This window comes from Muscardinus avellanarius (genome assembly GCF_963383645.1).
Source record: "Muscardinus avellanarius genome assembly, chromosome: 7".
Taxonomy (NCBI): Eukaryota; Metazoa; Chordata; class Mammalia; order Rodentia; family Gliridae; genus Muscardinus; species Muscardinus avellanarius.
The window spans coordinates 79186666-79201281 of NC_137793.1; the positions used below are offsets into that span (position 1 = coordinate 79186666).

The 14616-nt window shown below is 33.3% G+C and overlaps 1 protein-coding gene across 7 annotated transcripts in view; it reads right to left on the reverse strand.

The window, feature by feature from the left end:
- The window catches only part of RCOR3 (REST corepressor 3), a gene marked incomplete at both ends in the record, with an annotated part of 49153 nt that overhangs the window by 33236 nt on the left and 1301 nt on the right, over window positions 1–14616 (reverse strand). For all 7 annotated transcript variants that reach the window (XM_080698570.1, XM_080698571.1, XM_080698569.1 and 4 more), the window contains 4 exons: window positions 355–479; window positions 2132–2293; window positions 3720–3772; window positions 6460–6537. In XM_080698570.1, coding sequence (XP_080554696.1) covers window positions 355–479; window positions 2132–2293; window positions 3720–3772; window positions 6460–6537 — 418 coding nt within the window. The remainder of the gene's footprint in view (window positions 1–354; window positions 480–2131; window positions 2294–3719; window positions 3773–6459; window positions 6538–14616) is intronic.

The following is a 14616-nucleotide window of genomic DNA, read 5'->3' on the forward strand; positions in this document are numbered from 1 at the left end:
CACTAGTTGCTGAGGCTATCTTTGAACCTGCAATCCTCCTGTCTCAGCCTTCCAAGTACTGTGTTAACAGTTGTGAACCACCATGCTCAGCTAGATATATTCTTTAATACATTCTAATTAGAAGTATTGGTTATAGCAATACTAAAAGGAAGCATTTTGGATTACAGTTAAAGAGTTTAAGAGAATTCTTACTATTAAGATTTTTGACCACTTGTCTCTTTCTGTCGGAGCAGAATATGAATGTAAGGATAGAAAGTACTTATAATGCATTGTTAAATTTTTCTGCCTTATGAAACATAAGCAATTCAGTGCAATGTCCTCAAAAGGGCAACTATATAAAAGCATCCAACCTACCTGTCACCCTGATTATGTCTATTGGCTAGTTTTCGAGCCTGGCGGTCCATCAAACTTGTCCTAGAGCGAGTTTTTTTCCAAGAATAGTAGTATTTTACAAGGCTTGCAATTGTCTTATCTGGAAGCTTAAAAATAAATTATGTCAATATTGGCAAGTTTAATTCACAAACTGACTAAATGGTATTATTGATACTATTCTCTACTATCAAAAGCATAAATGAAAACTGTTTCCTAACTGATTCATAACCTTTATGAAACATAAGTGCTATTATAATCATAGTACCTACCACACCAATGTCATTGACATTTTGAAATAAATATTACTGTTTGCTCTGGGAGGAGAGAATGCAACAAACTAACTTAGTGAGAATGTTTCCAGAAATCCCCAGTACAGACATGTTAGTAAATGCTTTCTTTCTTTTTGTTTGTTTTTTGTTTTTGTCTGGGGATGGAACCCAGAGGCATTCCACCTCTGAGCTACACCCCCTGCCCTATTTTTTATTCTTTATTTTGAAACCAGGTCTCACTGAGTTGCGAAGGGCCTCACTAAGTAGCTGAGGCTGTCCGCAAACTGCGATCCACTGGTCTCAGCCTCCCAAATGCTGGGATTACAAGCGTGCGCCGCCACGCCCAGCTAGTAAATGCTTTCTTAGTAAATGCTTTCTCAAAAGAGCTACTCAATTCTTTTTTTCAATCCATTGAGTAGACTGATATTTTCTGAGATATAATTCATATAACAGAAAAGACCATGTTAGGTATACAATTCAGTGGTTTTTATTATATTCATTAAGTTGTACTGCAAACTCCATAATATTATTACTGATTCTATAATTATTAATTTCATAATATTTTCATAACCTCCAAAAGGAATCCTGTATAACAGTCATTCCCTATTCTCCCTTTCTCCTCATCCTTGGTAACTACTTCCTATCTCTATGGATTTGCCTATTCTAGAAATTACAAGTAATGGAATCATATAGTATATGGTCTTTTGAGTCTGCCTTCTTTCATTTAGCAAGATGTTCTCAAGAAGAGCTACTCAATTCTTAACAATGTTTTCTAAAATACATTTTGTTAAATTCAGGTCTTAAGATGGTAAATAATGCAAGAAGACATTAGCCACCAAATAAAGACTTTGAGCCCTGAAGTGACTGATGATCATACATTCATGTCATATTGGCAAATGAGAAAGTAAATTTCCCACCCAAAAAATTCTTCAATTATCGAAGGTACCTAGATACATTTATAAACATTATCTAATTTTTATTCACTCTCATTAAAGTAACTTAATGCAGTAACTTATTAGTCTTATTTTATTTTAAAATTTTAAGAACTACAAATAGAGAATAACCAAGTGACTTTCATTTGAAAAAAAAAAAGCAGTAGCTTCTGGACAAAATGGTTAAAAATTGATTACAATACAGAATTTTAAAAATAGGCTTTCATCTAAAAAGTTATACATTAGGAAACAAAATCCTACTGTCAAAAAATAAAACATTTAAATAAAGTTGATATTGTGATTTTTTTCTGGAACAACAAATATATTTAATAACAAAACAAGTCAAAATAAAATTAACTTACTATAATGAAATAATAAACAGCTTTCATGCATGAGTGATTGTAGAAAATAGTACTATATATAAATATAGCTAATTCAAAATAGTTTTAAATTAGTGTTAAGTTGGAAAAGTTTTTTATATTTAGTAATTAGGAAGCAGTCAATAGCAGCATAAGATGTCATTCAGGTATGATCACAGTAAGACCAAAATCACCATACCATTTGCTGAATCCTGTGAAAGCTCTTCCCATGAAAACTAAACGCTTGTTCAAATAGGACTTTATCTTCCACTGTCCACTCATCCGGAAAGGGAGTGAAATTAGGGAGATCAGCAAGGGACTTCTCAATGTTATGTTTATGCCAGAACAACATGCCAAGTGCCTTTGAAGAGAAATCATTCCCCTTTGGTTTTAATGGACTTATGTTCCATCACACTTAAGAAAGTTAAACACAAATTAGAAAAAAATCTTAAGCCTATGACTTCAATGGAAGACAAACTCACAGTCTGGGGCTTTTAATCAGGGGCACCCAGGTAATGAACTTCATTTTAAATTTTCTTTTAAATTGGGGCCTCAGAACAGTAAATTATTTATACATATCATATTTGATGCAGAATCTAGGAAAAAGTGGGCTGAGGAATTACTTTAATTTCTAAAGCAGGTTTGTAGGCTCATATTTAGATTGTACCCACATTTACAAATTTGTTAATGTGTAGGGAAGATATGCTAAAATAAAAATATCCAGTAAATTAATACTTGAATGAAATTACTACTTAAATAAAACTACGAATTTTAGCATAAAATCAGAATGCTCAGTTGGTATTTAGTAGAGAAATATTTAAGTTTTAACCTTTTAGAATTCTATAAGCTAAATACCTACAAGAAACAAGATTAATCTCCTTTGCAACTTCACAATTTAATATTTAACCCCATATATTTTTAAAGTTATTACCATAATGTACACATACAGAATGATCAGAAGGCATATAAATAACTTCAATAACATGAAAATCAATCTTTCAACTAATCAAATCATTGTGACTTGATTACTAAGTCATAAGAAAGGCTGAAATGGTCAATTTCCAAAAATACCAAAACTTTCCCCTTTATTTTTAGTAGGCCTTTATTTTTACTATAAAATTTTGAGTATGATTTTTTAGGGGATGACCTTTTATTCTTTAAAAAGAGATAAAGCATTTAAAAAGTTTGTGAATTTCCGTAGTTTGATAATAGATTTTTTAAAAATAAACATATATAATCATACCTTAAAGGATTAACTTTCTTAAAGAAATATTAAACAGAAAAGCAATGTTTAAAAAATAGGCAATCAAAGACTTCAAAATCCACAAAAAGTTATCTATATATTGATATGTAAATATCTCAATTACATAAAAATATTAGCTAACCATGCTACACACTATAGTTATCTCTTGATAACCCAGGTTACAGATATTTCACATTTCTTCTCTAAAAACAAATATACCCGAAAAAAAAATTGTAATAAAACAATAGGGCTGAAGGTATAGTTCGGAAGTAGAATTCCCCTGGGTTCCACCCCAGTACTGCAAAAAAAAAAAAAAAAAAAGTAATAAAAACAAATATATATCTATTTTACTATTAATTCTGATAAAGGCTGAGATGTTACTTAATTGAAATGAGATTTAAGCATCTTTACTTCCAAGCAGGATACAGTGGTATCTGCTACTCAGAAGACTAAGGCAGGAAGATTACTTGAACCTAGGCGTTTGAGGCTAGCCTGAGCAACATAGTGAGACCCCATATCTTTAAAATAAAGTTTCTCTACATACCTGTTCAACATTGTAGCCATGTTTCTCCTTTGCAATTGCAATATATTCATCCACTGTAATGAAAACAATGTTAGATAATTATTCTCATGTACTTACTTTGCCTGTTTTTTTTTTTTGTTTGTTTGTTTGTTTAAGGTACTGGGATGGAACCCAGGGGCATTCTACCTTTGAGCTACATCCCCAGCCCTATTTTTTAATTCTTTATTTTGAAACAGGGTCTCACTGAGTTGCAAAGGACTTCACTAAGTAGCAGAGGCTATCTGTGAACTGCGATCTTCCTGTCTCAGCCTCCCAAATGCTGGGATTACAAGCATGAGCCACCATGCCCAGCCTAGGTCTTTTGTTTTTAACATGGCAAAATAAAACAATTTATTACTCCAGGGGTAAAAAATAGCCAAAGCCATCTTCTATGAAATGTTAGAAAAGGAGACTTGTAGAAACAGAATTAGAAGTTCATCTTTTTAAAAATTTACTTAATATAACATTTCAATGAGCATATATTATATATACATTAAATTCAATGGAACTACTATAATTATATTTGTATACAGAAAAAGACCAATTGTATACAGACAATAAACCCATTTTTATCAAATACTTGGATAATTTTTTGAAATACTTGGCTGTTCAAGACCCTTTCCTATATTTAGAGCTGGATAACGCCTTACCATCCGATTTCTGATTGCTGTATAAAGGATGGTTTGGCTATAATTCTGTCAGCTATACATTATGATGACACATTTAAGTATGGATCAGGATCCCTGAAATTTTCTTCAGCTCTTCCTGCTTGTTATAGAAAAAGTGCTTGAGTATTTCATTTTTATTTATCTTCCACATATAATTAAACCAACAAAATTACTCAGTTAAGCAATTTTAAGATACATAGGCTATTTCAAGGCATCACTGTTAAGAAGTCTGTCATATTCAGGACTCAGTTTTATGTGAAGTTCAGATAATTACTCCTTCTTGATCCTTTAAAATTATTTTATACACACATACATGCACTTGATTTTCTGTTTGTTAATTTTCTGATTCTGGTTAAGTAACTATTTGTACCTTAATTTCCTTCCTTTAAATTGGTGATAAAACAGTATTTTACTCCTATGATTAAGTGAGTTAATATATGGAAAGTGTTTAGAATAGCAACTGGCACATTTTAAGTACTTATAAGTATCTGCTAGTATTACTGATCAGTACTGTTTAATATATGAATATGCTACTATAACAATATGCTGTTGGAATACCAACTTTTTCTTTTACAGGTATTTTGTTTTCCCAAGTGTTAAGCTTTTGTTGCAGAAAATCCAGTTATTACATTTTGCTTAGAATCCATGGCATTTAAATGCATGACATCTAAACATATGCTGATTAAAATTTAACAAACGTATTTACAGTCCTATACACAGAAACATAATACCAATTGGTTCTCAACCCTGGCTATGCATTACAACCAGTGTGGGAGCTTTAAAAAGTTAAAAAGTAAGGTGGCCAGGCTTCACCTCTGAAGATTCAGATTTAAATGGTTTGGAGCATAACTAGACATCTGTATTTTTTTAAAGTCCCCCAAGTGATTCTAATGTACATCCAGGGTTGAAAAAGTATTGTACTAGACCTTTTTTGGACACTCCACATGGATACCATACTAACAGGACATTGTTAGTTTTCTAAATTTTGTTTTCCACTTTGCTAAGAAATGCACCTTTGTATAAAACAGCAAAATTCAATGACACCCTGATGCTCAGTTTGTGAATGAAAACCTTTCCCTACAATGAAGATTGAACCTAGGAAACCCAATAGTCTCTTTCAGATTCTTGGTATACAATTCCAGGCCAAATGAACAATTTCATTTTTTCTGTTAAGAATGCCTCAAGGGTGCATGCTTCCTAGACTACCAGCCAGACCTTCACCTGTTATTCTAAAGCTCTTAAATAGAATTATCAGGTATGTGGAAGCACACTCAGTTTTCAATTTTTAGTTCTCTTACTGCATCAATAAGCACAATTAGACTTACTACACACATGACATATAGGTTATCATTAATTTTCTTGAGACTAAATAAACTGAGATATCTTTAAGATGTTAATAAATATATTAAAAAGACAAGCTTATTTTACAGCTGCTAGAATGGCTGTTTGTTGTTGCTGTTGCTTAATAAATTCAATGGTAACTGAATGGAGGGGTGGGGATTTTAGTGTTGTTACCTGCATGTTTCCTATATCTGATGTGCCGCAAAGGATCAGGTCCGCTACATCACAATGAAGTCTAAAGCCACACCATGATTCAAGAAGTGCATGGTCAATGATCCAGAAGGTCTCCGTCCAGAAATGGAGAGCACAAAGATGACCTGATGGCTGCTGAAGTCAGTTCTTTCCCCTTTCCTCTTTAAAATGGTAATGATAGTGGGCTCTCTGAAGTTGGAAGGCATTTCTTTACAGCTCCATATACTGAGGAAAAGCCTGTGCAGAGGTCTATATAGTAACTCCCTCCCCTGCTTGAGGATTTAAGCAGCATGCCATCAGAATCTAGGTTTTTTCATTCTTCATGGGCCTGACACAAATTGGAATGATCACCCACTATCTTTCAAAAGGAAAAACATTCTAATATAACAACCTCATTAACAAACAAAACAAAGAAAAAAACTTTTCTTATAAGAATCTAAAAGACTCAAATATAAGTTGCATTTCTGAATTGGCTGATAGATCTCTGTTGTGATCTTAATATTTAATCTAAGAAAACTTACATTTGGCATCTGGGATACTGTGATATGGAGACCATACAAGCATTCCTCCATTGTCTTTATCTGTGTACTTTGTAGCACCTATGGAAAAAATTAATTACTTTGAATATGATGGGTTTTATTTAAAACCAAAATAATTATAAACAAAGTAAGTTTTATGTTTTAGTATAGTACCTGCAAAGACAAAAAGTATAGAAACAAAGAGAAGACAAATAGACTTACATAAAAGACAATAAATATCCATTTAAGAAATTTTGCTAATGCTGACTCTCACTTTAGAGTAGAAAGACCTTTAAGTGCATTACATATCCTTATTTCCTAACAGAGGCAATAAATCTGATAGGACCTCCTATGTATTACTTAGGAGTCACTAACATTCTGACGCTTTACAGAGAAGGCCTCAGAAGTTGTTTTGTCACACATCTAAACTTAGACAAGATTACTGCAATTTTTTTTTGTGTGTGTGGTACTGGGGGTGGAACCCAGAGGCTTTTTACCTCTGGGCTATACTCCCAGACCTATTTTTATATTTTATTTGGAAACAGGGTCTCACTAAGTTGCTGAGAGCCTCACTAAGTAGCTGAGGCTGGCTTCGAACCTGTGTGATCCTCCTGTCTCAGCCTCCCAAGCATGGGGATTACAAGCATGGGCCACCATGCCCAGCAAGATTACTGCAATTTTTAAGCACTAGTGTCTGCTTTTATGGTCTTTTTAATCTTGCTCACCGGGTCTGTTAGCTATTCCTTTTTAACCTTGATTGTACTACATTTCACACTTACAAAAATATGTGCTCTAAAAAAAGGCAAAGATATAAAAGTTAACAATGTGATTTCTTCTTATTGTAATCTAAAAGTACACCCCTAAATCTATAAGTATACTATCCTCTCCTAATTTATTTCTAGTCTGTCACAATCTGGAGAAAAATCAAGTCTTATTTATATATATTAAGAATAAAGAGACTGACAAAGCTACCCCAGATTCAAGGACATGGTCACAGGTTCTTGAAGAGAAAAAGTTTATTTCAGTTCATGGTTTCAGAGGTTGTCTTTTTATTTTAAAGACATTTAAAATATTTTTCTAGCTTCCTCCTAATTCTTAGATGCAATTATGCATTGTTTCCACATGTTTTAAGACCGCTGGTTTAAGAATATGTCAACTAACTTTCAGGAGTTACTGACATTCACAACTAATGGCTGTAATTCCAAAATTATTTCTGTAATATTAATGGAATTCTGAAATTAAGTAATTACTATTTATAAAGTCATAAGGATTTTTGAATAAAGAACATTTATTTTTACAGGTAGGGTACTACATATATCAACTCCATATAGAGAAAAAAAGTTATTACCAGGCACTAAATTAATATCATCCAATAGTTTAATTCTGGAGAATCATCATATTACTGTATGTTCAATCAACAAAGTTAGTTGGAGAATCACACACTGTTACTGAATAGGAAGCTAAAATTATTATTATTATTATTATTATTATTATTATTATTTTGTGTGGTACTGGGGATAGAACCCAGGGGCTTTCTACCTCCAGGTTACACTCCCAGATCTGTTTTATATTTTATTAGGAAACAGGGTCTCACTAAGTTGCTGAGAGCCTCACTGAGTAGCTGAGGCTGGCTTTGAACTTGAGCGATCCTCCTGTCTCAGCCTCCCAAGCGCTGGGATTACAAGCATGCGCCACCACGCCCAGCATGAAGCTAAAATTATTTTAAATGTGTTTTATGGTAAGAAAAATAAGATGAAGAAAAGAGAAATAAAGAATTAAATTACCAATATATTAGAAAAAAATTAAATAAACCTAAAAGCAAAACCTTTGTATTGTGTTATACTTCTTCTTTTTTTTTTTTGGTGGTACTGGAATTGAATCCAGAGGCTTTCTACCTCTGAGCTACACCCCCAGCCCTTTTTAGTTTTTTTGAAACAAGGTTTCACTAGTTTACCAAGTCCTGCTAATCTGCTGAGGATGTTCTCAAACCTACAATACTCCTGTCTCAGTCTCCCAAGTATTGGAATTAAAGGTGTGCACGACCACACCTGGCTTGTGTTGTACCTTTAAGGGGACAAAAACAAGAGCTTAGACGCCTAAAAACTGCAAGCGAGAAGTTCATTATTTAAAATTCATATTTAATGAAAATAAACATTGAGATGTCTTTTAAAACTTAGATATTAGGATAATTTTTCATATATATCATATAATATATATATTTTATGTATACCCTATAATGTAAAAATATAAATGCAAAATAGCCTGAAACTCATTCAATGAGAACAAAAATCCTAAGTTGGACTTTACTTAATATAATGTTATTTACAGTGGGTATCCTAAACTTCAATCCTCAATCCTTTAACAAGGAATTCTTTTTGTACAATGAACTGTCAAAAGTCTCTCTTTTTTTTTTTTTTTTGGTGGTACTGGGGATGGAAACAAGGGGCCTTCTACCTCCAGGCCACACTCCCAGACCTATTTTATATTTTTATTTGGAAACAGGGTCTCTTAAGCCATTTGAACCTCCGCGATCCTCCTGTCTCCGCCTCCCAAGCGTGGGGATTACAAGGTGCGCCACCACGCCCGGCATATCTCAAGTCTTAATAGCACATCATGCTTAATAAACATATTTTTTGTACCTGATGTTTACATTACATCAAGTGTGAATTATATGGTCTCATTAAATGTCTCAGGCAGATATTAAACTTAAGAAAGTTTCCCCATGGAAGTATCATATTCTTAGCATTGCAATTAAGGGCCTGATGAGACAGAATTGGCATCTAAGGTGTGGGGATGAATATTTATTTTAATATGGGGGTTTGGAAGGGCTGTGAGTAGAAGACAATACTGTCTGATATCAATGAATGCCCAACTAGACATTTCACAAAGTTCTTTTCCTAATCCAGTACTTCAGTATTTTCAATTATATATGGGTCAGTGTGGCCCAAAAGATGACTGATGTTTGCAGGAAATAAGGAATATTTTAGTGTAATGGTTAAAGGTGTAGATTATGAGGCCAGACTTCCAGGATGTGAATCTCAGCTCTAACACTTGATGACTGGGTCATACTGGGCAAATCTGTGTAACCAGCCTGTGCATCAGTTTCCTTCGTCTCTAAAATAGCAGTAAGAATGGTGCTCAAAACTTGAAATAGCAAGTAGTGGACTGGATGAGAATTACAAGACTTATCATTATTACAATCTGCTCACTGAGGATAGTTTTTTTCTTAAGTTTCTTTTTCTTTATCCTAGAAAAGATTCTTCTCATCAATAAATTAGATGAATGAAGCCTCATGGGGATATAACTCAAATGGCTGACGTCTTCCCTCACCAATTGCTGAAAATGACAATTCAACTGATGTGACCTTTTGGGTTTTCTTACAACTGAGATCTCCTATAAAATATTAGGAGAAAGTAACTTGCATGACTGCAATTTACCTATGCCTTAAGATGTTTTGCATTTAATAGTTTTACCTTTCCAGTATATTTAAAATCAACTTAAATATTTAAAGGACATAAACCCAATGCTTATTTGGTTTTTCTTGAACAAAACAACCAAGGCTTAGAAGAATACTGTCTTCTGAAAACAGTTTTTAAAAAATTGAAATTAAAGCCTAGATTACAAGCTACCATAAGTTTTTTTTTTTTTTTTATTGGTACTAACGATTGAACCCAGGAGCATTCTACTTTGAACTACATCTCCAGCCCTATTTTATTTTATTTTTTGAAACAGTTTCGCTCTATTACTAAATCTGGCCTCAAATCTGTAATCCTTCTGTATCAGCCTTCTAAGTACTGGGATTCCTGGTGTACACCATCATACCTGACACAAACTACCATAATTTAAAAGTAACTGTATAGTAGCATGTCAATTATTAAAGTTTTTAAAATTTTAAATACAAAATTTAAAGTTGAATTTGGGGGGTGGGGGTACTGGGGATGAGCCCAGACCTAAGAGTTATATCCTGTAACCGTTTTTGAAAAAAGGTCTAAATTGCTGAAGCTGGTCTCGAACCTGAGATCCTCCTGTCTCAGCCTCCCAAGTATTAGATTTATAGGCATGCACTACCATGCACAGCTAAGTCTAATCCTTTGAAATCACTTAAATTTCTGTTAACTGTGGTTGGTAACATATATTTATGAGACTGCTGGGAACAACCAACTAAGAAACAAAAATACAACCTGACAAGCTAGGATTTCTACATGGATAGTAAATTTTACATTAAGCACAAAAATAAAATTATTCTATAACTTTTTAGATTTCCTTTAAGGCTTTAAAAACAATGACTTTGATAGACACCATAGAACAAATACACTAGAGAACTTATAATAAAAATGAGATGTTCTAAATATTTCTTTTTAAGTTCTACTGTTTATACATTAGGCTCTAAGTTATATACTTCATATGCTAATTTCAAATTGGGATAAACAAATACTTTTACACAGATACATGAATTAAGTTTTAAGGGAATCAATTTTTAGACCTTCAACTTTCTTAGGGTTTCCCTCCTAAGATCTCATTTGTAATCTAAGTTATATGGTAGTTTTCCCCTTATCTGAGGTTTTACTTCCCATGGTCAACTATGGTCCAAAAATATTAACTGAAAAGCTCTAAAAAGAAACTTTTTTAAAGTTTTAAACTGCACACCAATCTGCGCAGCATCATGAAATCTCACACAGTCCCACTCAGTCCTGCCTGAGACATGAATCACCCCTTTGTCCGGCATATCCACACTGTATTTACTAACATTTGGCAGTCATCTTGGTTTTCAGATCAACTGTAGTAGCAGCATAGTGCTTGTGTTCAGGTAACTCTTATTTTACCTATTCGTAGATTCATAGCCCCAAAGTGCAAGAGTAATGTCAACAATTAGGATATGCCAAACAACTGCTGGAATGTGTTTTCTTTAAGTGAAAAGGTGGAAGCTCCAGACTTAATAAGGAAAAAAAGTTGCATGTTGAGGTTGCTAAGATCTATGGTAAGTTATTGCAATATTCCCACAGTTATAAGGAGACTACTGTGTGCCCATTCTACTTCTCTCATCCCTCTTAACAAATGCTCATCTCTCAGTTAAAAAATAAGGTTGTTGTCTCTCATCCATGTTAAGAGTATAATACTCCAGAATTTAAAACCTCCAAAGTTCAGAACACGGTGTCAACAAAGCCTTCCTTTACTTGAGACACCATAACTACCACAGCTATAATTATGCATTAATTCAACCCAGAAGAGATTAACATAGATTTTACACTCACAAGAACACATACTACAAAGAAAAGTTGAACATATCATGGAAAGAAGTAGAGAAGTTGGGCAGGTGACCAGTACTTTCAAGCACAAAAATATATTCTGAAGATAAAATTTTGTAGGGAAAATATATGGCAATGATTTCAAGAAAAAAAAAAGGAGGGGGGAGAATAATGTAAACTTTAAGACTTTTAGAAACCTTTCCATGTATTTTACAAAATAGATATTATCACAAAACTATATTTATATTTATATAAATATATTTCATATACTTATATAAATTTATATTTAATTGGATGCATTTAAAATAAAGATATAACCGCTTTCTTCCAGTGTTAATATTTTAATATGTCAGAAATATTATTCAGCTATTTAAAACTTATTGACAAATAATAGGTGACAACTTTAAAATATGTGAATCTTTTTCTAAAGTACTTTTATAGGCATGCAAGCAAATATTTTGAACACCATTTTTTTATATACATTAATTTTCATTTGGTCTTATGAACTAGTTAACATTTCCCTTTTGTGAACAAGAAAACTAAAGACTAAAGAAGGTAGTTCATCAAAGGTTACCATGGCATATTAGCTTAAAGGCATATGATAGGAGCCAAGACTTTACCACACAAAACCACTCTTCCTCATGAGTTAATAAGGACAGTCAGAAGGTGCTAAATACAAATTAGGAAGTAGTTAACACTAAAAGAGATAATAAAAAATACTATTAAATTAGTAAATTACAAAAACATTATTAGCAATGATCCCTTAATAAAGACAAAGTATTCCTGATTACCTAGCTTTGGTAATTCCCACATAAATCTCAATTCTCATCAGTTTATTAATTCATCAGTAATTATTTATCATCAGTAATTCATTCCTTATGCACTCAATTTCTAGTATCACAATATTTCTCTCAATAAAAATATCCCCCCACAAAAACCCTCTTTTAATTTTTCTACAGTCTCAACGTAATAATCTTGGCACTTAAGTAATTTTTCTGCCAAACAACTTGTAGGGCTATGGGTGAATGATCTCCATAAAGGTGGACTGACTAGTTTATGAGGCAAAGATGAAACTAGAAGAAAAGGAGAAGCAGCTATTTTTCAACTTCTATCATTAGTTATTAAGAATTTCTTTTTCTCTATTATTAATCTTTAAATTCTCACCTAATTACACTGAGTTGATATAAAAACTTCACAGAATAGTACCACACTTAGAATAAAAGAACAAGTAGTACATTTTCTTATATAAATATTTAATAATAATCTATGTTCCCTTGACAAGACTTACCTACACTAACAACAGAAAAGCCCAACTAGGTTTAAATAACTGCTTTTGATCGAAAGTTGTTAAACAGAAAATAAACAAGTAAACTGAAGGAAGGAGTAGTTCATTCTATTTTAGTAAATAATGCCAATTACAGTCTGAGTAAGTTGAAAATACTTTTTTTGGTGTGTGGGTGTGTTACTGGGATTTGAACCTAGGAACATTTTACTTGAGTTATACCCTCAGCCCTATTTTATTTTTTAAATTTTGAAACAGGGTCTCACTAAGATGCTGAGGCTGGCCTTGAACCTGAGATCCTTCTGTCTTAGCCTTCCAAGTATTGGGATGATAGGCATGCGCCATCATACTAGGCTAATTATTTAAAATGTTAAAATTTCTTTGTTCTCTTCATCCATAAATATTCTATTTAGGTTCACTATAAGAAAAATATGATCCTCGATTATGTTAGTTAATTCAACTAATGGTCATGTCAAACCTTCTAAACAGTATTTTAATGAATCATTCTTAGATTTTGAGATTTGTTCCATGGTTTATCATTAGAAAAAAATGTCTAACAGTGCTATGGCATGTGCAGATTTATTTATTCAGTCTGAAGTCTGGCTCTTAAACACAAGCTCCATATTCAACCTGTATATAGTTGTCTAGGAAATACTGTCTGGAATCAACTTAATAAGGAGAAAAGGTAAGTGTTTCCCAACTTACAAAATAATTCTGGCTGCTGAGTTCTAATTTGAAAAGAACTTCATCAATAACTAAAAGAGCAGAACACCAATGAGAATTCCAAATAAAAGGTATCAGTATACTGAGAATCATTTCTCAGTTATGAAACTTAATCTTTACCGAATAACTGCCACACATAAACAGTTATTTAATCCTAGCAAGAATTCATGAAGTAGTTTATACAACTTGGAAAATTCAGGTTCAGGGAAAGCTAGTACCTTGCTCAAGGCATAAAACAATTTTTGGAAATTCATTCAGACTATCGTAAGGCCAAGGTATAGATTTTCTAAACGTCAAGCTAAACCCTGAAGCAGCACAGTTATGTGAAAGTGCCTGTGGTTACATCAACGGAGAATATTAGTTTCTCAAAACTTAAAAAAAAATTATTTGAAACCCATCTGTACACAGATAGCCTTTGAATAAAATGAATTAACAGTCATGTGATTTGGAAGGTAACCCAAATCTAGTAAGCACTTTATCACTGAGTTCACCTACTGAAAGAGACTGTCTTGCCAGTCCTTTTAACATTTATTTCACTCTCCTCCCTTGGGACAGGATGAGCTGCTACCTAAACGCTTTAAATGACTGGTAAACATCATTCTGCACTGTCCTAACAGGGAGGAGAGGCACAAAAATACCTCTCTTTAATCATTAAACATGCTGTTTCTCTCGAGAAAAATCCAAGAAAGCCCTAACATATAATTCAAGAATCCAACACAGACAATGCTGCTATGAGTGGGTACTGGTCAAAAACTGATCGACTGTAAGAAAAATGGGGGAGGAAGCTTTCCAAAGCCTCCACCGAAGAGGGTCTGGGCGGGGTGAGGAAGAAACGCGCTCCACTCCGAGAGGCTCCAGCAAGGGCGCCTCCATATGCGGAACTCTCGCCCAATCCCTGCGCAGGCTGAA